Source organism: Heteronotia binoei, chromosome 2, assembly GCF_032191835.1.
Source record: "Heteronotia binoei isolate CCM8104 ecotype False Entrance Well chromosome 2, APGP_CSIRO_Hbin_v1, whole genome shotgun sequence".
NCBI classification, from domain to species: Eukaryota; Metazoa; Chordata; class Lepidosauria; order Squamata; family Gekkonidae; genus Heteronotia; species Heteronotia binoei.
The window spans coordinates 38,449,718-38,474,413 of record NC_083224.1 but is presented as its reverse complement, the minus strand read 5'-3'; the positions used below and the strand labels follow the sequence as shown (position 1 = coordinate 38,474,413).

Genomic DNA, 24,696 nt, shown 5'->3' with positions numbered 1-24,696 from the left:
TCGTCTTATCCTATGACTGCTAAGTTTGTTCGGGAGCCTTTGGTGAGATACCTTATAAAAAGCCTTTTGAAAGTCCAAGTGTATAATGTCTACTGGGTCACCACTGTCTCCATGCTTGTTCACTTTCTCAGATAACTCAAAAAAGTTGGTGAGGCAGGCAGTGTTTCCTCTAAAGTGAGTTACAGTGAGCTAGCTCATAGTTTTTTAGCCTACAGCTCACACATTTTTGTCTTCACTCAGGAAAATGCCCCCAAAGCAAACTAATGTATGCAGCAGCTCACAACTTTAATGCCAGGAGCTCACAAAGTACAATTTCTGCTCACAAGACTCCACAATTTAGAAGGAGTATTGGAGGCAGGACTTCCCTTTCCTAAAGCTTGTTGAAATTCCTCAGCAGGCTTTGTCCCTCTATGTTCCTAACACTTTTGTATTTTATTACAGTTTTTACTAACTTGCCAGAGGCAGTCACAGACATTAGCCTGACTGGCCTATAATTTCCTGGTTCCCCCTGGATCTCTTTTTAAAAACTGGTGTTACATTTGCTACTCTCCAGTCTTCTAGTACAGCAGCTGAATTTTGTGCTAGTTGACAAGGCAGCTTAGTGGATCAAGGTGGCTTAGTGGATGAATGATCTCACATCTGAGGCTGTGATCACATGCTAAATAATGCACTTTCAATGCACTTTCCAACTGGATTTTGCCAGCACACACAGTAAAATTCAGTTGGAAAGTGTGTGATTGCAGCCTGAGTTCCTTAAGAACTCTCAGGTGTATGCCATCAGGACTTGGAGACTTAATGGTTTTTAATTTCCTCAGTAGGTCTAGAACTATACAGTAGGCTGTACATAAGTTTCCCCAGACAGCAGCTTCTTGGCACCTGAGAATTATGGTTAGGGTTGCCAGGTCCAATTCAAGAAATATCGGGGAATTTGAGAATGGAGCCAGGAGACATTGGGGTGGAGTCAGGAGCAAGTTGTGACAAGCATAATTGAACTCCAAAGAGAGTTCTGGCCATCACATTTAAAGGGACTAAACACCTTTCCCTCCATTGGAAATAATTGATAGGGCGCCTTCTTTTGGGGCTCATAGAATTGGACCCCCTATCCAATCTTTTTGAAACTTGGAGGATCTTTTGAGGAGAGGCATCGGATGCTGTGCTGCAAATTTGGTGCCTCTACCTTAAAAAACAGCCCCACCTCCCAAGCCCCAGATACCCATGGATCAATTTTCCATTATACCCTATGGGAATTGGTCTCCATAGGGAATAACGAAGTGCCCAGCAGACATTCCCACCTCCCACCCCAGCAGCAGGGCAAGGGCCTCCAAACCGGAGGATCCCCCACCTGGGGATTGGCAACCCTGATTATGGTTCAAAAACTGCTGGGAGGCTGTGGGCTCCAATCCATGAAAGTCAATGCCACAGTAACTCTATCAGTGTGTTTTTCAGATTTCACAAGACTCCCTTTCACTTAGCTCAGGGGTGGCCAAACTTGCTTAACGTAAGAGCCACTTAGAATAACTTAGAATAAACATCAGATGTTTGAGAGCGGTAAGACATGAATGTCAGATGCTCGACCGCCACAAAACAGAAAGGAAGGAAGGGTGGCAAGAAAGTGAATAGATGAGGGGGAGGGAGGTGCAAAGACAGCAACTTTAAATGCATTCTCCAAGTCACTGGATGGCTTGGCGAAGTGATGTAAAGAGACAAGTGCCTTCTCCAAGATGGCCAACAGGGCAATGGGGGCTTCGAGAGCCACACAATATGTGTGAAAGAGCCACATGTGTCTCCTTAACCACAGTTTGGCCACTTTTAACTTAGCTTCTTTTGTTTTGTTCCTGCCGCAATAGCAGTCTCTGGGATCTCCCTAACTCTCCAACAGCGGGGATTCCTCAGTCACCTCAAGCAACCCGAGAGTCTCTTTCTGGCCGCGCACGCGCGATGGGGTCTTGGGCGTTCGGTGGGCGCGGTCTAAACGGCGAGTGGCCCTTTTAGAGCGCCGTAGAGCTCCTCCGGGCGGTTAGGAGTTGTTGAGTGTCGTTGGCGGAAGCGGCGCTCCAAGATGGCGCTGGCCGAAGCGAGTGCTCGGTTTCCTGAGGGGGCGCCGGCCGCTGAGCGGCTAGACCCGCTTTCTCGCTTCACGTGCCCGGTCTGCTTGGAGGTCTACGAGAACCCCGTGCGGGCGCCTTGCGGCCATGTGTGAGTGGCTGAAAGGGGCTGAGGAGGGGGGCGGCGGTGTTTTGTTGTTACGAGAAGGGGCGAGGCAGGCCGGGAGACCGAGGTGGTAGAGCGGTTTGGAGTGGTTGAGGTAGAGCTCGAGAATAGCAAGCAGAGGTTGGCTCGGTCTGGTGGCTCAGTGGTAGAGCATCTGCTTGGTAAACAGAAGGACTCAGGTTCAATCCCGAGCATCTGATGGACCGAGGGGTCTGATTCAGTATAAAGCAGCTTCATATGTTCAAGGAGCTTGCTGTTGTCTGGGGCAGTGGACTTGAGCCACGTGGTTTGGGATTCTCGGTGGGTCGTGGAGCCTGCACAGAACTTGTGGCTTCTCGGTCGTGTTTTATAGAGCGCAAGCGTGTCATTTAGGCCTCTTCTTGTATACGTGCTGGGGGCCAAATGTTTAAGCCTGCCCTGCCTGCTCCGTGCTGTTTTTCCTTCTTAGAAAGGCCCCAGGGACTGCTCTTAGCCCCATTGGGGAAAGTACTCGTGGGCTCGCAGGCTGCCCGTCCTCATGTTGACTATTTTGTTTGTTTCTTTTTCTGCTTTACTCCTTTTCCCAGAAACAGAAAGTAAGCAGGAAGCTGGTTTCTCATTGCAATCCAGCTATTCCGTCCTACTTATAAAACACTAAAACTGTATACAGCTTTGCTGAAACAGTAGCAGTTAGCTAGTAGCCAAGCATAGTAGGTTCTTTTTCAAATAGAGTATTTCTTTGTGGTTAGCTGAAAATGGGAAAAAAAATCACATCCTAAAATTTCTTGTGTAAGCCTATTAGAAGCAGAAGCAGTCCTTCAGTTTCTCTACTGAGAGTTATGCAATAAACCTTTCAGAAAAGCAGTGAAACAGGCACTAAACTGACCGTCTGTTTAGGGATATATGGCTGATGGGATGTAGTTGGAGGCAAGCAGAATTCCAAGGTGGCTAATGGGCTGAATCAGTATAATGTTTTAATACTTCCCCCATGTAAAAGATCCCTGCCAAAAAACCAAAAAAAAATCTGCATTGGGGAGAGGTTCTGGTCTAACCCTTTGCCAGTTCTCTTAGTTTTCCAGTTATAGGAAATTGTTAATGCTGGGGTTTTGGAAATCCCTCCTCTGTGGTCCAAAGTCTATTTTATTGCCTTGTCTTCCTACCACCTCATTGTGCTGTGTGTATGCACATAGATGGAAGAAGGCTGTTTGTGTGCAGATAAGGCGCACTACCAGTCAACATTTCCTCTTAGGTGTGGAGTCTTGTGAGCAGAAATTCTACTTTGTGAGCTACTGCATCAGTTAGCTTACTCTGGGGCCATTTTTCATGAGCGAAGACAAAAATGTGTGAGCCGGGGGCTAAAAAGCTATGAGCTAGCTTACACTAACTCAACTTAGAGGGAACACTGCTACCAATGTTAAGTTCTTGCAGAGGGCTGATGGTAGCTTTATGTTGCCTTTACCAACTTATAGGCTTGAATTTGAGGCACAGGTGTTCTCATCTGTACTCCCAAGGTTTCTCAAGATGCAGAGTAGTACCCTTTTTCAACCCTGGCATTGCTCTGCTCTCATTGATGTTTCTACTGTGGTGTCTTTTAACAGCCATGAGAGTAGCTTGGGATGCATTCTAGTTTAGCTGAAAGAGTCAGTTTGATGTAGTGGTTAAGTGTGTGGACTCTTATCTGGAAGAACTGGGTTTGATTCCCCACTCCTCCACTTGCAGCTTCTGGGAGAGCTCTCTCAGCCCCACCCACCTCATAGGGGATCTGTTGGGGGGGGAGGTAAAGGAGACTGTAAGCCTCTCTGTGATTCAGAGTATAGGGTGGGGTATCTTCTTCTACTACTACTTATGCCATAGCCTTTATTTAAGAACTAGTTTTGTTTGAATGTTGTAATTTATATCCAGGTATGAATTGCTAGGTGCTATTGCAATGGGCAGGGAAACAGTAAGAAGACTCAGTGGCTTAACCAGCCTTCATTATTTTCAGAAAGTAAATTCTCCTGGGAAAGCAAGTCCTGGCAAAACATAGAAAAAATTGTGGGAACTGCAGTTGGTATAGTAGAATGGAAACATTCTGTGGAATATGCCCCATGTATTTCGACAGAATGTCTATGTGCCTAACTTTCTTTAGAAGAAGGCAGGCAAACCTAGCCAGTGTGCTGAATAGATCATAGAATCATAGAGTTGGAAGGGACCTCTAGGGTCATCTAGTCCAACCCCCTGCACAATGCAGGAAACTCACAAACACCTCCCCCTAAATTCACAGGATCTTCATTGCTGTCAGATGGCCATCTAGCCTCTGTTTAAAAACCTCCAAGGAAGGAGATGATGGAGTTCTACATGGCAGCTCCTGTAGGTACAGCAGTTGTTTGAAATTAGAATGGCAATTCAAACAGTGAACATTTGAACTGTAAACTCTAACTCTGGGCACCCTTGGTAGGGTCCTTTTTGCAAAGCATCTTTTAGGAACTTGTGCAGGTACTCTTTTCTTATGATCACATTCATAAGCATGTACTCTGAAAGCAAAATTACTGATATTTTCTGTGGACATTTATAAAGCAGTCTTATAATATCCCTTTGCTTTCATGTGGAAAAAATAGATCTATGAATAACAAATACAGTGCATGTGACCAGGCACAAACATCCTTTTTCATCTTTCTCCTTCCCCTTCATATACCTTAACAGGTATGCCTTAGCAGGTAAATAGTGGGGTTTTTGGTACTTGAGCCATAAAGGTTGCCTACCCTTGCTATAGCGTATGCTCAAGAACTGTAATACACTTAGTGTTCTTGGGTGTATAGAAATCCAGAGTTGTTCAGTAGTTACATGAGTAAGAGATTCTGGGAAATGTGAATGATGGAATAGAATAGAAACTAAAAGTACTCTTTGCTGATGCTGCATATAATCCTTAGTGCTTGGCTCTGCCCCCCCCCCCCTTCCTAGCCAGCATTTCACCATTTTGAATCTTTTTTTTGTGGTGGAACCTTATAACAAAATCAAAGAGACAAAATGGCTCAGCAGTACTTATTAACACATAAAAGATCTGAATTTGTGGGAATTTGATTATTATACATGAGGTACATTAATCTTCCTGGGTAGTAGCATGGACGTGGTGTTAATTTTCTCCAGTTCTAAAGGAGTAAATAATGAACTTGGTACCAGTACCTGATGGGAAATATGCCACTTCCCATATTAGGCTTGTTCCCAACAGCCAAAGTAGTTTGATATCTTTTATTTGCCTTGTTGTATGCTAATCTTCTTTTCTAGCCATTAGGAATTTGAAGCATCATTCAGCTCTACTATCTATAGGTACTCCTAGTGAAATCAGTATCAGAAATAGTCATTTGTATAAAAGGGGCAGCAGTCATTGCCACTTCAGCTACAGTGGTTGGTCAGCAGGCAATGTTGCAGGTAGTAGTGTTAATAGTGGCATAAAATAGTCTTTCAAAAGGTTGTGTGGTGGCTTTAAGAAAAACACTTGAAAGATCTGTATAGCTACCAACAACTTGTTATAAACTGAAATTAAGATGGCACAGATAAAAAAAACGTTTGATTTAGTGGTAATGGGAGGTGGTGGGGGAGTGTTTGCATTCTGGCTGTGTTCTCTGTATTGGGAATGTTCTCATAGTGTCTTTCTTCCACACTAGCTTCTGTATGCTGTGCATTCAGGAATGTCTTAAGCCGAAAAAGCCAGTTTGTGGAGTTTGCCGCAGTACCCTGTCTAATGGCAGCAGAGCTTTGGACTTGGAAAAGCAAATTGAAATGACAGAGACCACTTGCAATGGCTGCAGTAAAAAAGTATGGAATATTGGAACACATTACCTACATAGAACAATTAGTCTTCATAGAAGCCTTTTTCTGCTTTCTCACTTGATAACTGTTTGAACTCCTGTAAAAGCTACCAATGTTTGTAGTAACTTGATGAGATCTTTTCTCATAGTTTTCTGTGTTGGGGCATAATTTCCAGATAAACAAAGAGCTTGTCAACAATAAAAAAGTGGGGAAAGAGAAGGTTTAATTGAGACTCGTCACAACTGTAGCGTGGCAGGTGGAACTTGTAGATATTTTGAGTGATGAGATCTGTCAGAAACAGTTTGAAGTTTGCAGTTCTTGCAACATTTCAGTAGAGACACAAAATACAAATCCTTGTGCAGTTTTCCCTTGTGGTGTAACAGGGAAGATACTGACATGATGAATATGTTACACTTCACAACAGCCTTTTGTAGCTTTAGTGGTGTATGTAGATGGTGTTTCTTAATTAGATAGCATGTTGGTTTGTTAGTACAATTTGCATCTCACTTTTACAATTCTTTGGGTGTCATAAGCTAAAGTTGGTGCAAGAGTTGATCAGCTTTTATTCTGAAGATGGACTGTAATAAGTGATCAGTTCTGAAGCAAGGTGAAATGGTTTGAGAACTAAGGAAACCAGATATAGAAAGAATTGGGGACTTGTGTTGTGCTGCATGTGGATTCTAAGGTTAATTGGTTATACCAAAATTCTCATCTACAAAGAAAATCTATGTGAAGTAAACCAGGAGTACTGATTCTTGACGCTCTCTACATGGTTAGCTTTGTCTTTATCCTACAAACTTAATGTGTCCTTTAATGTCATACTGTTGGGTTCTTTTTTTTACTGTGGCTCACATTAGGCTTGTGTCAACATTTTCATGTTATATTAGCATGATGTATTAAATGTGATAAATTATTGCTGGCCCTTTAAGAAACACTTCTCACAAATTGGTCCCTGTGAACCTGTTCAAATCCTATTCTGACTGTGGATTCCTTAGTGCAGCCCAGCATCCCCATTCATAAAATGAATTTGTATTTACGGTCTTGTATTCATGAACTGCACAAATGAGGTGAGAGAACATATAAGATACTGTGTGCATCTGTAAGATGCACCGCTGTTTAGATGTCAGAAGCATTATGATAAAATGTTGCCAAAAGTCAAATGCTTTTGAGTCCAGTGTCTGCTATATATTGGGCATACTATATGGTGAAGGTAGTTAAAACACCATCACTTCTTGTCACCTAAGCCCTAAGGTTTGGTTTTTAATAATTAACTACAAGCTATCTGACACAGAGGCATAAGTTGTTGTCCAGAGTACAATTCTGATGCTTCCATGGAAATCCTGGAGTTGTTAACATGACTGTCACAGTAGATGAAAATGTAATAAGGAATCCACTTTCATTTGGCTATTGCTGTAAAAGAGAAAAGAAAGCTAGACAACCTAAATTGGTTGTGTGAAAGAAACAATGGCCTATCCAGGAAATAAAAGAAGAATTAACAGTGGTCTGATAAACAAGGTGTCAGCTGTCTGAGGCACTGTAAGGGATCTGACAAGACACTGTGGCCTTCATGCAGATCAGTTGAACCTCGTATTGTGCCTTTATAACTTGCAGCCTCTGTGACCTGGAACCTGTTGCGCTTCAGTGTTTCTGGAGCAGCAAATGGATTAATGTGGATACTTCTGAGAATGTTCCTTTTATATTTAGTCTGATGCCTCTACTATGATTGCATTAAAGAGAACCTTGTTTACTTCTTCCTGAACAGATGTACCTCTCCAAGTTGCGTAGTCATGTCGCTTCTTGCTTGAAATACCAGAACTACATAATGGAAGGTGTTAGAGCTGTGACTAAAGATCCACCACAGAATACAAGGTAACAGACAGCTTTACAGGGAGCCACAATTTGCTTACTGCTGCTTAAAGTTGGGTTTCAATTGATATATCGTGACCAAATGGTTCTGAGCTTGGTGCCGCTAATGAATGTTTCAATAGGTGATGGGGAGAATTTAGGAACTTCTCACTTAGTAGTAAAATGTGGGCAGTTCTTTGTAAGTGTTCCTACTTGGGCTCTTCCATTGGAGTCTCTTAACTTGCTAGACTTGCAATTCTTGTAACCTAGATTAAGATCACTGTTGGTTGTTATCTGAACAATGGTTTGCAGTGTTAATTTCACTCTAGAGACTTGCTTAAGGTGGGGGGAAGAGACTCCTGATTTTGTATGAAGCTGCTGTGGGGGAAATTGACACCCTTTCAAAGGAGACTAGGTTTAACTTTAATATATTTGTGAATTGGGAGTCATGTTTGAAGCAATATCCATGGGAGAGAAGAGGCTGTTTCAGACTTCTTTAAAGAGGTAAAGGTAGTCCGCTGTGCAAGCACCATTCGTTTCTGACTCTGGGGTGATGTTGCATCACAACGTAGTTGCAGCCAAAAATGGCAAGTGCTATATATATAGGGAAGGTTTTGCTTTGGATGGGAGATTAAAGTGGATTGGAGTGGTTAAGAGTCATGATGTCTCCTAAAACACCTGAATGTGGGAAGCCAGTAAAGAAAAATGCTTACACCAGCAAAGAAAAATGCTTACAAAAATGTTGTGGGACATGACAGTTTTCTTGGGTCCATAGTGGGAAGCAACTGTTTCACCATTACCTAGTTGGCCTTATCCACAGAGGACTTTGCATTGAAAGCCTTACCTATTATAGCAGCGCCCGCCTCACGGCCTCACTGGATCGCTTTATTTCAGTCTCTTCGGGGTATTTTACTTGTTTATTTGATGGGACCACAGCAGCTTTGTTTGTTCTTCCCACAAAATATAGGCTCTTGAGAACTTTAACTTAAACCACAGATTTATTGTAACACAAAGTTCTTAACTTGGGGATATGGGAGATATTTACACAGGCTAAAACGTTGCTCAGTTGTTTCAGGCTTTACAATCACTTTTACTTTCTTGGAGTCTCTCACAGTTACACAGTTCAGTTTCCCTTTAACTCACTCTCCACCTCTAGCCAAGGTCTGGCCTCTTGGGATTGATGTGTCAAGTCTCACCCCTCGACTGGAGTCTCTCCTCTCAGCCCTCTTGGTGTCTCAGACCCACATCCACTCCCTCAACCACCTCACTAGATCTTCAGAGTTGTCTCTAGGTGTTTGTGACCGTTCAGGTCTTAACTGACTCACACACACACAGCCCTCTTGGCTGATTTTGTCGAGCTTGCAGTCTCTGGAAGACTTCCCCATCTCTGCCTCAAGCTCCTTCACAGGATCAGCTGCCCTCTCAGCCCTTCTGGTAGGCTCGAACTGACCCTCTCAGTCTCTGTCAGGTCCCCACTGACAGACTTCTCTGACAGGCACCTTCTCTGTCAGAAGCCAACTTGACTGAACCCTGCCTCAGCAGTTTCTCTCACTCAACTTCTTTTCCCTCCCTGACAGCTCTGAGCACTTTGCCCCCACCCTCAGGTCACCTGACGCAGCCCTGTGCGTCTTCAGTTTATGGTTAACCCATTGCTTTCCGTCACACCTGTATTGTGAAAAAATGCTGTTCTTTGTGAGGCCAACAATCACAACAGAGCTTTTGCTCTTCATGTTGTAAAAACTGCAAAAATGGAAAGCTTGCCTTTTAATCTATACACTGCTTCTGCATGTTTCTTTTCAGGCCTGGGGATGACACAGGGGTGAGGAGCTGTCACTGCTGTGGTTTTTTTGGCATTGCTGCCTAGGTGTAAGATGCTTGTCTACACTTGGGGCAATCGTGTTGCAAAATTAAAAGCCTTCTTTTTATTTGCCTAACCTTTCAAGAAAGTGAAATCCCTCATTCTCTCTTCAGGAGTGTCCCAAATAGGTTTACATTTCCATGCCCTTACTGCAGTGAGAGAAACCTGGACCAGGAAGGGCTGGTAGAACACTGCCGGAAGTATCACAGCCTGGATACCAAGCGAGTGGTAATGCTGATTTACTTGCTACTATCCTATGGTTTCAGGATAGCCTGCTTTGTTTTCTAATACAAAACTATTTTCCAGTTAGACTTGTGGTTTCAGTTAACAAGTTGAGCTGTTTTGATGAAATCTGATCTTTGATATTAATGATGAAGATGAACTTCAGTGCAAAGTATTGTGAGTCCAGTATTTCTGAGGAGATAGCCCAGGCTGGGAAGAAAGATGGACTGAGAGGTGGTCTGAACCTAGGGGTCTTGGATGGTTTACATCATGTTGGCTTTCAGTAATATTTACCATGGCTATAGCACATTTCATGGAATCAGTGTTATCTCACTTTTTGCTAGAAGTAGATCTAATAATCTTGCCTGCCTGCTTAAACTTTTATCCAAAAAGGGCAGTTCAGAGTACTTAATTTCAGAAGCATAGGCCCTTAACTGGGATGAACCAAATATTCCACTAGATTAAAAGAATACAAGCTGCTTTGGATTCCTGTGGGGAAGAAAGGAGTGTAAAAGAAATAAATTCATCACTGTTCCATTATCCTTGTAATACTGCTCTTCTTAATTTCAGGTAAATTGATTTGGATCCAAATACTTCCTTTTGCAAAGAGGTGTTCTCTGTTGGAAAAGAGCCTCAGGGTGCAACTCATTGTAGTAAATCAGGAATGCCTTCAAATAAACAGTGTGCATCAGATACTTGGACTGGTATCCAGAGTACCATGAATATAGTTGATTTGTGCATTAGGATTATCCTTTTTTTGGCCCCACTCCTTTCATAGTCCTTTGTCTGCTGAAAAACAGAGGAAGGGAATCTTCCTGCAGTGATGCAGCTAGAGTGAAGCATAGAGTGCAACCCCTTTGCATGGGCAGAAGTGTCTTCTGTCTCCAGGGTCTGTTTGGATCCAAGCCATTAAAAATTATTTCATTAAGCAGATAGGATTCAGAGTGCATGCCAGTCTAATTTTTTTTTTGTTGAAAATCAAGAAGGGTTGTTGAGTAGATTTGTCAACTTTTCCAGGTCTGTCCAATATGTGCATCAATGCCATGGGGTGACCCAAGCTATAGAAGTGCTAACTTTATGGAGCATCTTCAGCGACGACATCGGTTTTCTTATGATACTTTTGTGGTAAGTAGCAAGCACAAAACATGTCCTACAGATTTAAGAGGCAAAGTGGAGGAACTCGAACAATTGCTTTCAGAACCTTGGGTTTTGAATGTCGGTATTCCAGTGAGAGCCTGTAGAATAACACACTAATCTAGCTGAGCCTCTGCTATGCCCTAAGCATACTCTGAATCTGTGCTTCTCTGTAGAGCAGGGTCCCCAATGTGGTGCCTGCCAGTACTTCCCTCGGTTCCTGTCACACTTTCTAGAAAGTGGGTGGGGCTGTTCTAAGGCAGGCAGTGCAAGCCCTAAGGTGCATGGTGCCCCAGGCAGGCTTCCTGCCCAGCTCACTGCCGTCTCCTGCCTTCTCTGCGCCATGCTTTGTCGTGCTGCCCCCCTCCCCCAAAGCTTGTAGTGACTAGGCCGGGCCCTACTGGTTTCGAGGCAGCCGCACATTTTTTGAAGCCAACGTGGGAGGAGGCTTCTCCTCCCTCCTTTCCAGAACCAGAAGTGCTCCCCCAGTGCTGGCTTCAAAAAACACACAGCTGCCTTGAAGCCGGTCGGGCCTGGCCTTGTTGTGGCGAGGTTTGGGGAGGGGAGCGCAGTGGAAGGGAGGGGGCTGGTGGTGGCAGCGGCAGTCGGGGGGGGGAGAGACTAGGTGGTTGTTTTGGGCACCCGGAGGGGGGGGAAGCCCAATTTGGCACCCCCCCAGCACCCTAGGCAACCGCCTAGTTTGCTTAGTGGGCGTCGGCCCTGAAGGCAGGGCTGTTATTGGCTACTCTCATTCAGATGAAAGGGCCAGGAGGACTGGTAAGCACCCATGATTTCCTTCCATTCCCACTTTTCTTCTTCAAGTGCCTGTAAGGCTTAAAGTTGGAGACCTGTGCTGCAGAAAAATTATTTGGCGACAAGACAAAGTTGCCTTTGCTCATGCTTTTTCTCCCCTTCTGTTCTAGGATTATGATGCTGACGAAGATGATATGATTGCTCAAGTTATGTTGCGTTCTTTGAGGGATCAATGAACAAAACAAGAAATAAACTCTTAATACTTGGCTTCCATTAGGGAAAAATATATCCCAGACACTCATTACCCCAACATTCTCCAGCATCCATAAAGTGAAGAGTTCAACTTCATTATGTTTTATTTTACTGCTTATTTCTTTCTAGTGATCTTGCTAATACACTGCAGGGAATGTTTTGTTCATTTTTTATTTGAGGATAATTTCAGTTTGTGTTGCTTTCTTCCATTTCAGCCTACTTCTGAGTTCTCCAAACTAAACCTCCTGAAGCATTGCAATAATTTTATCCTGCAAGCAGCCTCTTAAAAACTGTATCATTCTCTTTTGAATATTGATCAAGTGTTAGAAACTAGATATTTTGCTGGGCATTTGACAGTTCTGGTTATTGGCCTCAGGTGACAAAACAGGTTTGTGTTCTTTTGACTAGAAAAATGGTTAGCTTGACTTCATACAAAGATATATGAACACTTTGATCTGCCCTTAAGTCTCTAAGCACAGTATTGCATTTCCATAGCAGACTCACATTTTGATTTAATAACTTGAGAGTACCTTCCATGAGCTTGGAGGGAAATCTCCTGTTTGTCACTACTTTTCCACCACTAATGTTAAGTGTGACTTGGGTTTTTTGTTTTGTTTTTTGCAAGACAGATGGATTCAAAGAGGTTAATGTAATTTCTGGTTTCCTGAGCTCAAAAATGCCCTTGTATATTTCTGCCACTATACCTAGAAATGAAAACAATTCCACAGTAGCAAACAAGTTAATTTCTGATTCTTCAGACATTGCAAATTCTGGACCGCTGAGCGCCAAGTAAAGTTTCATTGAATTTATGCTTCTGTATGTAATAGAAAGATTGTCATATGTGAAAAGTTCCATGCAGAGAATTCAGTGTCTGTGTGCTGAAATTGGTGTCTGTGCCGACATCTTGATTATTTTCTTCTGTAGTTGAGAAGGCTAGCAGTCCAGTGAATCGGGTCTGATTATCAGTCAATTCTTGATATCTGAAGACAACTACTGGCTTAACTACATTTTTTTTGGGGGGGGGGGTGACAGTGTCTGAACGCACTGCCATGTAGTAGTCTGAACTACATGTTCTGAATAATCTGAGTTTTTAATGGCTGTGTAAATCTTGCCTTATGGTGGAACATTCATAAGTCATGTTCAGTGTGCAAAAATAGATGAGCTAGTATCAGACAGTAAGTATGAGAACTGGGCTTAAGATTGCTTAAGCAGTTGTGTTGGGGACATTGGAACAGTTTATTCTGTGTATTAACTGCCTTCTGATAACTGTTGTGACAACCAGACTGTCCCTGGAGTGAATTCTTGCACAAATTGGAACGCACAATTCAGCCAGTCATGTTTTGAAATTGAGACTGAAGACTATGCAAGCTGTTGGACAACTTAGCATTTGGCGGATTTTAAGCTGTCTCATGATTGGTTCCTATGGCATGAGTGTCTGGACTACTGGAAAGACCCACACTTACAATCCACATGCTGCTTTTCAGGAAGTGCTCCATTTTTAGATGACTAAACTGATTTTAAAACTATATCAAAAATCCTGTGATTTTTAACCCTCTTTTTCTTGCACTGAACCATTCCAGTAGTGATAATTTTTGGTAAGATTGGTCAACATACAAAGTGTGCCCATTGTGTTGTGGGGGCTTCAGATCTCCTCCCCCCCCCCTCATGCCATAGTCTTCCTGTGGCCCACCAAAAGTTCCTCTTGGATGCTGGGAGGGAAAATGCTGGCATTTGGTATGGTTGGGCAAGGTAGAAATGGAAGCTGTGGATGGTAATCTGTACGCGTGCAGAAGAATTTCGGCATGTACAGTATCTGGATCCTGGCAACTCCTCTTGCTATTTCAGCAAATGACAACATTCTACAGAATTTATAGAAACTGGGTATCCTACTACACAAATGTATCTGACTACTTTGTTCTCATACTCTAAGTGCACTTCTAGCAATTTTAATAATTTTAGAACTTCAAAACTATCTCGTTCTGGCTTTGAAAATAAATGTAGTAATTTAAATCTGTTTGTTGAAACTCTTGTCCCAAAGTTTTTGTTGCAGCATGAAGGAAATATTATTTCTGTAGACTTTTAACAGATGAGGGTTGGGGGTCAATGCAGAGCAAAAATGTAAGGGCCATGAATTCAATACATTCTTGTATAGAGCTAATTTTAGTGCAATAGTTTTAAGCCCTGTTTTTAAAAAGCCTAGGGTGCTTATAAGATTATCCAAAATAATACACTGATTGACTAGTAGACATTGTCTGCAATAGGATATGAAAGACGTCGATTAAATACAGAGAAGAGATAGAAGGTGCACTGACCCTTGTTCACTGGAAGACCTGAGTCTGCCTGTTGTACAGTCACCCTCAATTTTGGCATCTCTGAGTCTGAAAGAGCCCACCATGAGCATAAAACGTATCATCATCTTGCCACATGCAAATTACCTATTACCTGGTCAACTTTTGCAAACAAACCAGGGATTCTACTATTCTGCAGGTGCTGGGTATCTCATGAACACTGGGAGAGTGAGCCTGCAACTTTCTGCCTTTAAGAACTGCTTTAATGCCAGTACAATTGACAATGTTTTGAGTCCTTTCTAATACACTGTATAAATTGTATATGTAGTAAGAGAGCCACTGTGATTAGCAGACTGCTGCCTGGGAGAGCCAGGTTTGAATCCCCGCTTTGCGGTGAGAGCTCTGCCAATGATCTTGGGTCAAATTTTCAGCCCGCCGTGCCCCTCAGGCTTGTGAGGATGAAGCAGGAGGGGAGAATAAGCTGCTTTGGTTTATTGGATTTATATCCCGCCCGCCGAAGCAGGCTCAGGGCAGTTCCCAACCAGTAAAATCAGAACAATTGTACAATTAAGCAATTAAACAAAACAAACTGAATGATTAAAACAGTTAAAACAATCTGGTGCTAATCATGTTTGGTATTGTCTCACTTCAGATGATGTACATTGTATATTAGATGTACATCAATCACACCATATCAGCATTCCAGATCAATTAAAGGCCTGCCAGAATAGTGTTGTCTTACAGTCCTTGGTAGAACTGGGCAAGGTCCCACAAAGCCCCATCCTCTTCCGGCAGTTGATTCCACCAATAGGGGACAGTAATGGAGAAGGCTCTCTCTGTGGTAGATTCTAATCTAGTCTCCCTCGGCCTGGGAATTGCTAATAGATTTTTTTGCCCCAGATCTGAGTACCTCTGGGGAACGTGTGGGGAGAGACAGTCCCTAAGGATAGCAGGTCCTCGGTCATATAAGGCTTTAAAGGTGACAGCACCTTGTAGTGAATCCAGTTTGTACTGCAGTCCAAGCTCTGCTCATGACCGGAGTTTGATCCCGGTGGAAGCTGGATTCAGGTAGCTGGCTCAAGGTTGACTCAGCCTTCCATCCTTCTGAGGTTGGTAAAACGAGTACCCAGCTTGCTGTGGGTAAAGTGTAGATGACTGTGGAAAGCAATGGCAAACCACCCCGTAAAAAGTCTTCCATGAAAACGTGATGCAATGTCACCCCAGAGTTAGAAATGACTACCTTTACCTTTAAATATCTTAAATAAAACATGTGCGTGAATGTTTCTGGATGAGTGCTGCTGTTGGCGTGTAGCAAGCTAGTCATGTTTACTCACCATTGGAGTTTCTGGTGGGCCAGGTTTATGAACTAAATGGTAGGGAATTGGTGCCGTACTGAGTGGGAGCAAGCCCCCTTGCAGAATGATGTGCCAAAGAGTGATGTCGAAAACACAAGTATGCCTGCATTGCTTTATTTTTGCTGTCAAGTCAGAGCTGATTGACAGCGACCCTACAGGGTTTTCAAGGAAAGAGGTGGTTTGTTCCTGCCTGCCTCTGCCTTTTCCTTGGTGGTCTTCCTTCCAAATACTAGCCAGGGCCAACCTGAGCTTTTGAGAGCAGACTAGCCTGGGGTTATCAAGGTCAGGAACCCTACAAGAATAGATATTCAGGATCCCAGCCATGACAGGGGTGAATGAGAGTCATGTAGCTTTTAAATACCTAGAATCCTATTAGCGTTGGAAGGGACCTCCTGGGTCATCTAGTCCAACCCCTTGCATAATGCAGAAAATTTGCAAATACCTCCCCCCCCTCCCATATACACCTCAGGTACACCTCCGCACCCAAATGATGACAAAATAAAAACCTCCAGGATCCCTGGCCAAACGGACCTGGAGAAAAATTGCTGCCTGACCCAGAGTAGCGAACAACATTTCCTAGGCCATGTAAAAAGGGAGCACAAGAACTAAGAACTGATGCAAACCTTCCTGCTTTCCTTCTTGTGATCTGCTTAAATTCCCAGAATCACATTGCTGTCAAATAGTCATCTAGTCTTTTTAAAAACCTCTAGAGCCCACTGCCTCCCAAGGAAGCCTGTTCCACTGTGGGACTGCTGTCAGGAAGTTCTTCCTAATGTCTCATTGAAAAGCTGTGTACATTTGGCTAGAGCCCAGATTGTGCAGTCTGCAGCCTCATGGTGCATTTACAGCAATGTTTATGGGAATGAGCTGTTGGGCACTGCAAACAGTTGCTGTGCAAAGTGTGAAGCTGATGGTGGAGTCGTACCAGAAATGTCAGCATTTAGACAGTAGAGGGTGCTCTTTCATTACAATCTGTCTGCAACAGTCTATCTCCTGACAGGCCAAGAAATCCAGCAAATCTCTTGAATAAAATTTCGTTGGCCTTAAAGGTGCCACTGGGCTCAAACTTTGTTCTGTGCCTTCAGTAAGGGATGCTCCGGTTCTTACACTGCCCTCAAAGTCTATACCGGAGTGGCCAAACTTGCTTAATGTAAGAACCACATGGAATAAATGTCAGATGTTTGAGAGCCGCAAGACATGAACGTCAGATGTTTGGGAATAATGAAGAAAGTAGGTAGGCAAATAAATTGGGGAGAGGTGGAAAGAAAGCAACTTTAAATTCATTCTCCAAGCCAGCCAACAGGGTGGGGGGGGGGTTCAAGAACCACACAATATTTGTGAAAGAGCCACATGTGGTTCCTGAGCCACAGTTTGGCCACCCCTGGTCTATACAGACTTTATTATTGGTCAATATGACCAGAGCCCAAGCAGTAGAATCTGACTGCAATGAAGACTGTCCTCTTGCCCAGTTCTTTGTTTCAACAAAGCTTTTGCACAGAAGAGCGGCTTTGGGGGATTGTTAGTGGGAGGAAGGGTGAATGCTTTTTACTGCATCAGACCCTTCATCCATTAAGGTCAGTATTGCCTACTCAGAGTGGCAGTGGCTCTCCAGGGTCTCAGGCTGAGGTCTGTCACTGCCTGGTCCTTTTTACCGGATATGCCAAGGATTGAACCTGCAACCTTCTGCATGCCAAGCAGATGTTCTTTCACTGAGCCACTGCTGGCGATTGCAGGGTCCCTGCTTTCTTTGGCTTGCCTGAGCAACTTGAAGCTACGTTGTGGTGGTGCATCATCCACGTCACAGAGAAATGAGTGGGCCAACGGGTGAAGAGGAGGGCTGCAGAAAATGCTCAGTTCTGCAGAGGGTTGTGCTGCCTTAGAGGTCTTCAGCAGTGGGTGGAGAGGCACTTGCTATGACTTTTTAGAGCGCTTGGCGAGGTTCTGATGAAAATGTTTCCACTATGAGTGTAAGGTCACTGTTGACTTGTTAAGAGGACATCTTCAAAGCCCCTAGTTGAGCACCTTTTCCAAGTGGCAGACAAATGCTGCCCTTTTGCTGTGTCATATGTTCTTTCCAGAGCCCGAGAGGGCTAGGGGAAACAAAAGTACCACCCTGTCTGCTTTAATGCTGCTCTTCCCCAGAGCTCAGGGTGAAATCCACAGCTCTTCTCTCTAGCTTATTTTCACAACAGTCCTGAGGTTGGAGAGCCGAGAAAGATTGACTGGTCCAAGGGTACCAGAGGTGTGCACTTTGTTTGCAGCCAGGGCTTCTTTTGTAGACAAAGCCCAGCAGGAACTCATTTGCATATTAGGCCACACTCCTTGAGCTGGGACTGTGTTCCTGTGCGTTCCTGCTTTTTAAAAAGCCCTGCTTGTAGCTTGACTTTCTTACTGAGGTTTGGGGCAGATGACAGCTGGAAATGCAATAAAAGCAGTGTAACACAAGCAGCAAGGCAGGAAGGTAGGAGACAGGACTGGAGAGCAATGCAGCGGGATGTCTTGTGTACAGTAATGTAATAAAGCTGGGTTACAAGAGTAGGTGATGATGCAATGAGCACAATGAAGAAGAGGAAGAAGACTGCAGATTTATACCCCGCCTTTCTCTCTGAATCAAAGACTCAGAGCAGCTTACAATCTCCTCCCTCACAACAGTCACCCTGTGAGGTGGGTGGGACTGAGAGAGCTCTCCCAGCAGCTGCCCTTTCAAGGACAACCCCTGCAATAGCTATGGTTAGCCCAAGGCCATTCCAGCAGCTGCAAGTGGAGGAGTGGGGAATCAAACCCGGTTCTCCCAGATAAGAGTCCGCACACTTGACCACTGCACCAAACTGGCTCTTGTATGATATACAAGACTTCTGCAGATGTTAAGGGCAGGATCCCCAGCACCTACTCATGACGCTTTCAACACTGCCTCAAAAAACAATGTGTGCATTTCCCCTCCATCTTGACTTCAAAACTGATCTAGGTTTAAAACTTTAACGTGCATGAATACAGCAGGCTACACACAAGGCTCCTACATGAACGGTTCTGTGTAGGGGGCATGCATTGAAATAAATGCTGAGACTAATGGGGGGCGTGTAAGAGCAATTGCCCTAGTGCTGGTGGTCTGTGCTCTGTTCCTGTGGGCCCAGCTGTCATGGGGGGGGGGGTGCGGGGAGAGATCACAAGTAAGCCTCCACTGGAATAGCATTACTCTGTTGTAAACCCTGACGTAGTGTCGGCTTTCTCATGCCTGACAGAAGGAGCAGCGTGTTTTATAAATATTTGCTTGCATTCGGACTGGAAAAAAAAAATCCAAGCCCAGGGTACAGGGGGTGTAACATTAATCCTAAAATTACTATGGTAGCCCCACACAGCTGGGGTCCTCTTTGGCAGTGTCCCCCCCCCCTCAGCTTTTCATTCCTCTCTGGCCAAATGCAAACTGTCCAAGTCACCTGCTAGCCCAGACAAGCACATGAGTGTGATCCATGCTGAAAACGTCAAAGAGCTGTGGTCTGTCGGCTCTGTTATTCACTTTCCAGTTGCAAATTAAACAAAGAGGTTGTGAAGGAGGGGTGTAACCGCACAGCAGACATACCTCTAAACTGATACACCGGCACATTCAATCCATTTCCCTCTCTTCTGTTGTATTACACCTTCATTATTGTAAACCACACTGAGCTTACAAAGGACACATATAGGCTGCAGTCACACACTAAATCATGCACTTTCAATGCACTTTCCTACTGACAAAATCCAGTTGGAAAGTGCACTGAAAGTGAATTGGAAGTGCCTTATTTAGTGTGTGTGACTGCAGCCATATTGTTGATTCTGTAATTCATTTACATGATGTGTTACAGAGAAGCTCATGATCTGTCCATTTGTAGCCATCTCTTTTGTCAATAAACTATGGTAGTGTACCTTGGGATTACCAATCTCAAGGTGAGGCCTGAAGTTCTCTCAGAATTACAGCTGATCTCCAGTTTACAGGAATCAGTTCACCTGGAGAAAATGACAGCTTTAGAGGGCATACTCTATGGTATGCCATAGAGTCTAAGGGAAATGGTAGCCCTAGAGTAACTTTACGACAGTGCTGAGCCCTGAGCCTGCTTCGGGGGGGGGGGATATAAATCTGAGAAATAAATAAATAGGGATTCCCTAAAATGGAGTTAGTAAGCAAACATCCCACCTTGCTTCTTACTATGTCCAGACGGTGTGCGACTGCAATAAAAAAGGCCAACACTATGCTGGGGATTATTAGTAAGGGCATTGAAAACAAATCAGCCAGTATCATAATGCCCCTGTATAAATCAATGGTGCAGCCTCATTTAGAATATTGTGTACAATTCTGATCACCACACCTCAAAAAAGATATTGCATTAGAAAAAGTGCAGAAAAGGGCAACTAGAAAGATTAAAGGATTGGAACACTTTCCCTGTGAAGAAAGGTTAAGGCACTTGGGATTCTTTAGCTTGGAGAAACGTCAGCTGAGGGGTGGCATGATAGAGGTTTACATGATTATGCATGGGATAGAGAAGGTAGAGAAAGAAGTACTTTTCTCCCTTTCTCACAATACAAGAACTCATGGGCACTCAATGAAATTACTGTGCAGTCACCCAAAGGGTGGAATTCACTGCCACAGGAGGTGGTGACAGTCACATACATAGACAGCTTCAAGAGGAGATTGGATATACATATGGAGCAGAGGTCCATCAGTGGCTGTTAGCCACAGGGTATAGATGGAACTCTCTGTCTGGGACAGTGATTGGGGGAGGGCAACAGTGGGAGTGCTTCTAGTGTCCTGGCCGCACTGGTGAACCTCCTGATTTCACCTGGTTATTTTGGCCACTGTGTGACAGTATGTTGGGCTGGATGGGCCATTGGCCTGATTCAACATGGTATTTCTTATGTTCTTACTACAGCCTTCTGCTATAGGTTAAGCTGAGGGAATGGCTTGAGTTTTTCTACTGAGGTTCACAGCCGAGTGAGAGTTGGATTGCTAGTCATTCAGGTCCTAATCTGATACTCTAGCATCAAGTTGCCAACCTCTAGTTGGAGCCTGGAGATCTGAAATTGCAAATACTCTGCAGATTGCAGAGATCGTCCCCTAAAGAGGAAGGTGGGTTTTGTGGCATTATATTCTGCTGAAGTCCCTCCCCTCCATAGGCACCACCCCCAAGTCTCCAGAAATTCCTGACACAAAGTTGACAACCCAAAGAATCACACTAGCTTTTAAGGGAAATCGCAGCTAGGAAGAATCCACTTTCAACCTCAGACTGCAGCACAGAAGCTAATTTGTTTTTTAACATATGTACCCTTTCTGCTTCTTCTCACCACCCAACTGAATACTTCTGTCTTCCTCAGAATATATTTATATTGCAACTATGCTAGTTTAATAGCCATAGTTTCACCCTATAGAATGCTGGGAATTGTCATTTGGAGAATGGGAGAGCAGGAATTCTTCATGAAACTCTCATTGTTCTCAGTAAGCTACAATTCTCAGGGGTGGGGAGCCATGACAGCAAGAACTGAATCGAAATAACTTTGCACTGTAGACATACTGTGTCTTTCTCCTTTTGTGTAAAAAACAAAGCAAATGTTGGCACAACACCCCTGTAGCTCAGGCTTCTTGTTGAGCTTGGGTTGCCAATTTTTAGTAGGGGAAATTCCTGGAAATTAGGGAGAAGAATCTAGGGAGGGTGGGGTTTGGGAAAGGGTGGGACATCATGTTATAATGCCCTAGAGTCCATCCTCTAAAGCAGCCATTTTCTCCAGGGGAACTGATCTCTGTCATCTGGAGATTAATTGTAATTCCAGGTTCCCTGGCATGGGTAGCCCAGGCAAGCCAGATCTCAGAAGCTAAGCAGGGCTGACCCTGGCAGGTACTTGGATGGGAGGATGCTGATACAAGCTACCTCTCTGAAAAATGTCCTAGCTGCACTAGGAGATGGGCAGAAGTCACTGTGACTTCTAAGAATGCAAACACGCACACACACTTGATTTTTTTTTATTGTAATTCCAGGAGATCACTAAGCCCCACCTAAAGGCTGGCAGCTGTATCAATGAAGACCATCCCTGCCTCCTGTCCTTCCCTTGTGTCAACAACCAGAGCTTTTTTTTGTAGCAGGAACTCCTTTGCATATTAGGCCACACACCCCTGATGTAGCCAATCCTCTTGGAGCTTACAGTAGGCCCTGTACTAACAACTCTGTAAGCTCCAGGAGGATTGGCTACATCAGGAGTGTGTGGACTAATATGCAAAGGAGTTCCTGCTACAAAAAAAGTCCTGACCCCCCCCCCTCCTCCCCAAAAAACAGCTGTCCTGGAAGCACGAGGAATTCTGGGTTTACAGCAAATTTCATTTTGGGTTGTCAGATTCTAAGGCATAGGAAAGTTAACCACTATAATTCAGAAATCTAGACTTAAGCAGCAGAGGGTGAATGGGTAGGGGGAGGCTGCTCTGGTGTATGAGTGCAAGGAGGGGAAAAAATCCCCTCAAAGGCCATGATGGTGGAAAATAGTTCTCAATGGAGGGTATTGGTAAGCCTCTGGGAGAGGCCTGTTTCTGCCACCCACCTCGTAACCCTTGGCTCCTAGGTGGCTGACACATACCTCTGAGCCCGCCTTTGCTGTTTTCCTGCAGCCACAGCACAGGGTAGAAAGTGTTATTTACCTTGCAGTAAAACCCTCAAGGCAGCCATACAAATGACTGCGGTGTGGAAACAGGCCTGCGAGGCAGAGGGGGAGATGACTGAGAACACTTTTCATACTAGTAACAGCAACAGGGTGGGAAACTCACCGCCCCCCCACCCCATCCCACTTCTGAGGGCAGGAAATAGTTCTGATTAAAGAAAGGAAATCCACCTCTCTGTTAAACAACACTGTAGGAGAGTGGTCTGCATATTTGGTTGCCTGGTGTGCTTTAATACAAAACTGTCACCTCAGAACAAAGTATCCATAATTTAGTGTTATGGAGTAATTCTGGAGATCCCCCAGAATTACAGCTCATTGCCAGACTACAGAAAGCAGTCCCCCTGGAGGAATGTCCAAACGCTTTGCAAGGTGGATTCTGTGGCATTGTATACCACTGAGGTCCTTGTCTTCTCCAGGCTCCACCCCCAAATTGCCAGGAGATTTCCAACCCGGATCTGGCAACCTGCCCCTTGCATCTCCTGCCAGTGAGAGGGAGGACCTGACAACCTGACTTCAGATTGAGGGCTGACCCCTTCCTCTCACCACAGAATGGGGGGGGGGGTGCTGATTAATCAGATATGTGCCAGGAAAACAGAGCTTCAATTCAGCAAATAAAGAAGACCACATTTCTTATTAAAAAAACTGTCTTTAAACTGATGGAGTGACATCCAATGGATGTGAGAATGGGATCACTAGCTATAAAGAGCTGTCTGAGTATTCCTTTTTCCAACATGTCCATGGGAAGAGCCAGGGCTCAGTGGTAGAGCATCGGCTTGGCATGCTGAAGGCCCCAGGTTCAATCCCCAGCATCTCCAGTTTAAAGGACCAGGCAATAGGTGATGTGAAAGGCCTCTGTCTGAGACCCCAGAGAGCCTCTGCCCACCTGAGTAGCCAGTACTGACCCTGATGGACCAAGGGTCTGATTCAGTAGAAGGCAGCTTCCTGTGTTCATGTGCCCAGCATCAGCAAAAGCGGAGGCTTAAAGGGAGAAGAAAAATAGTTCACAGGAAGGTGTTATCTCCTCAGCAGCATCCAAAGGATCATGCTTCCTCCATAACCAAAGACTTCCCTTCTGGAAAAAAATAACAACTACCAATAGCATCAGTTATCCACAGATGAGACTGTTATTCCCATACATAGGCCTTGGATGGTTGATGGGCATCTCCTTCCATATGCACCACTCTCTCTAAGCCGTTGAAATGGCCACCCACCAGCAACTATGGGCCCTTGTAACAAGCAGAAAAAACAACCACCTCGGATTACAGTTCATATTACAGCAATACAAAAAACAAACACTGTGAAGTCTTGGCTGTCATATGAACATATGAAGCTGCCTTATACTGAATCAGACCTTTGGTCCATCAAAGTCAGTATTGTCTTCTCAGACTGGCAGCGGCATTCCAGGGTCTCAAGCTGAGGTTTTTCACACCTATTTGCCTGGACCCTTTTTTGGAGATGCCAGGGATTGAACCTGGGACCTTCTGCTTCCTAAGCAGATGCTCTACCACTGAGCCACCGTCCCTCCCCTAACAATGTTTAGTAAAACCTTTTAAAGAGTCATGTAATCTTTTTGTACATTACAATATTACAAGAAAGGTCCATTCAATGAGCACCTGGATATAGGCTCGTTTAGTTAAAAAAAAAAAAAAACTTCCTCAAGAGTATTCCTATTTCCTTCAGGACTGTTCCTATTTTCTTCAGCCTCTTGTTACAATTCAGTATAGGGTTATTAGCCTCTTGTTACAATTCAATATTAATGCTCTCCGCAACATCTTTATTTTCTTCAAGATCTCTCATCCTCTCAGTACCACTTAGGTGTTTATATTTATATTAGGAGCTTAAGCCAATCCTAAACGTTGTTAGCCAATACATCACAGGGCTGTTGTAACAAACCAGGGTAATAACTGTGTAATCCTAGCAGAGTTATAGCTTTCTATACTCAAGGAAGTAAAAAGGAGCAGTATCTGCGTAAGACTCTGCTGTCTGCTACTATCTCTCCCTGCATCTTCACATGGAGCCTGGGGAGGAAGAGACCTCAGTGGGGTATAATCCCATATAGAGTCTAGCCTCCAAAGTATTCATTTTTTCCAGGGGAACTGATCTCTGTAGTCTGGAGATGAGCAGTAATTCCAGGGGATCCCAGGTCTCCCCTGGAGGCTGGCATCCCTAGCCAGACCACTAAGGGCTTATTTGCTTGATGCATGCCATCACTTGTCTGTCATCAGTGGCCTTATGCTGTTGACAGAGAACAAACCAATCTGTCCCTGTACAAGAATAAATGGGCACAGAGGACCATTTAAAATGGCAACTTCCAGAAACCAGTGTAAACATTGTCTCT

At 44.2% G+C, this 24,696-nt stretch overlaps 1 protein-coding gene and 1 non-coding gene across 2 annotated transcripts; one reads left to right on the top strand and one right to left on the bottom strand.

Moving 5' to 3' along the window:
* Positions 1–1,962: 1,962 nt before the first annotated feature.
* Positions 1,963–14,053, top strand: RNF114 (ring finger protein 114). Its single transcript, XM_060230806.1, has 6 exons — positions 1,963–2,196; positions 5,835–5,985; positions 7,742–7,848; positions 9,796–9,910; positions 10,922–11,029; positions 11,962–14,053. The coding sequence occupies exons 1-6, from the start codon at positions 2,060–2,062 to the stop codon at positions 12,025–12,027; spliced, it is 684 nt and encodes a 227-aa protein (XP_060086789.1). The 5' UTR covers positions 1,963–2,059; the 3' UTR covers positions 12,028–14,053.
* A 9,755-nt stretch (positions 14,054–23,808) lies between these two features.
* Positions 23,809–23,875, bottom strand: TRNAP-AGG (transfer RNA proline (anticodon AGG)). Its single transcript has one exon. It is a non-coding gene; the product is annotated as a tRNA-Pro (tRNA).
* Positions 23,876–24,696: the final 821 nt, after the last annotated feature.

What these genes read in the sequence shown, in the direction of transcription:
- RNF114 (XM_060230806.1), top strand. Translation starts at nt 2,060, where the DNA reads ATGGCGCTGGCCGAAGCGAGTGCTCGGTTTCCTGAGGGGGCGCCGGCC. An exon ending in CGGGCGCCTTGCGGCCATGT is followed by an intron (nt 2,197 to 5,834) that starts GTGAGTGGCTGA and finishes CTTCCACACTAG; the next exon opens with CTTCTGTATGCTGTGCATTC. An exon ending in GCCTGGATACCAAGCGAGTG is followed by an intron (nt 9,911 to 10,921) that starts GTAATGCTGATT and finishes CAACTTTTCCAG; the next exon opens with GTCTGTCCAATATGTGCATC.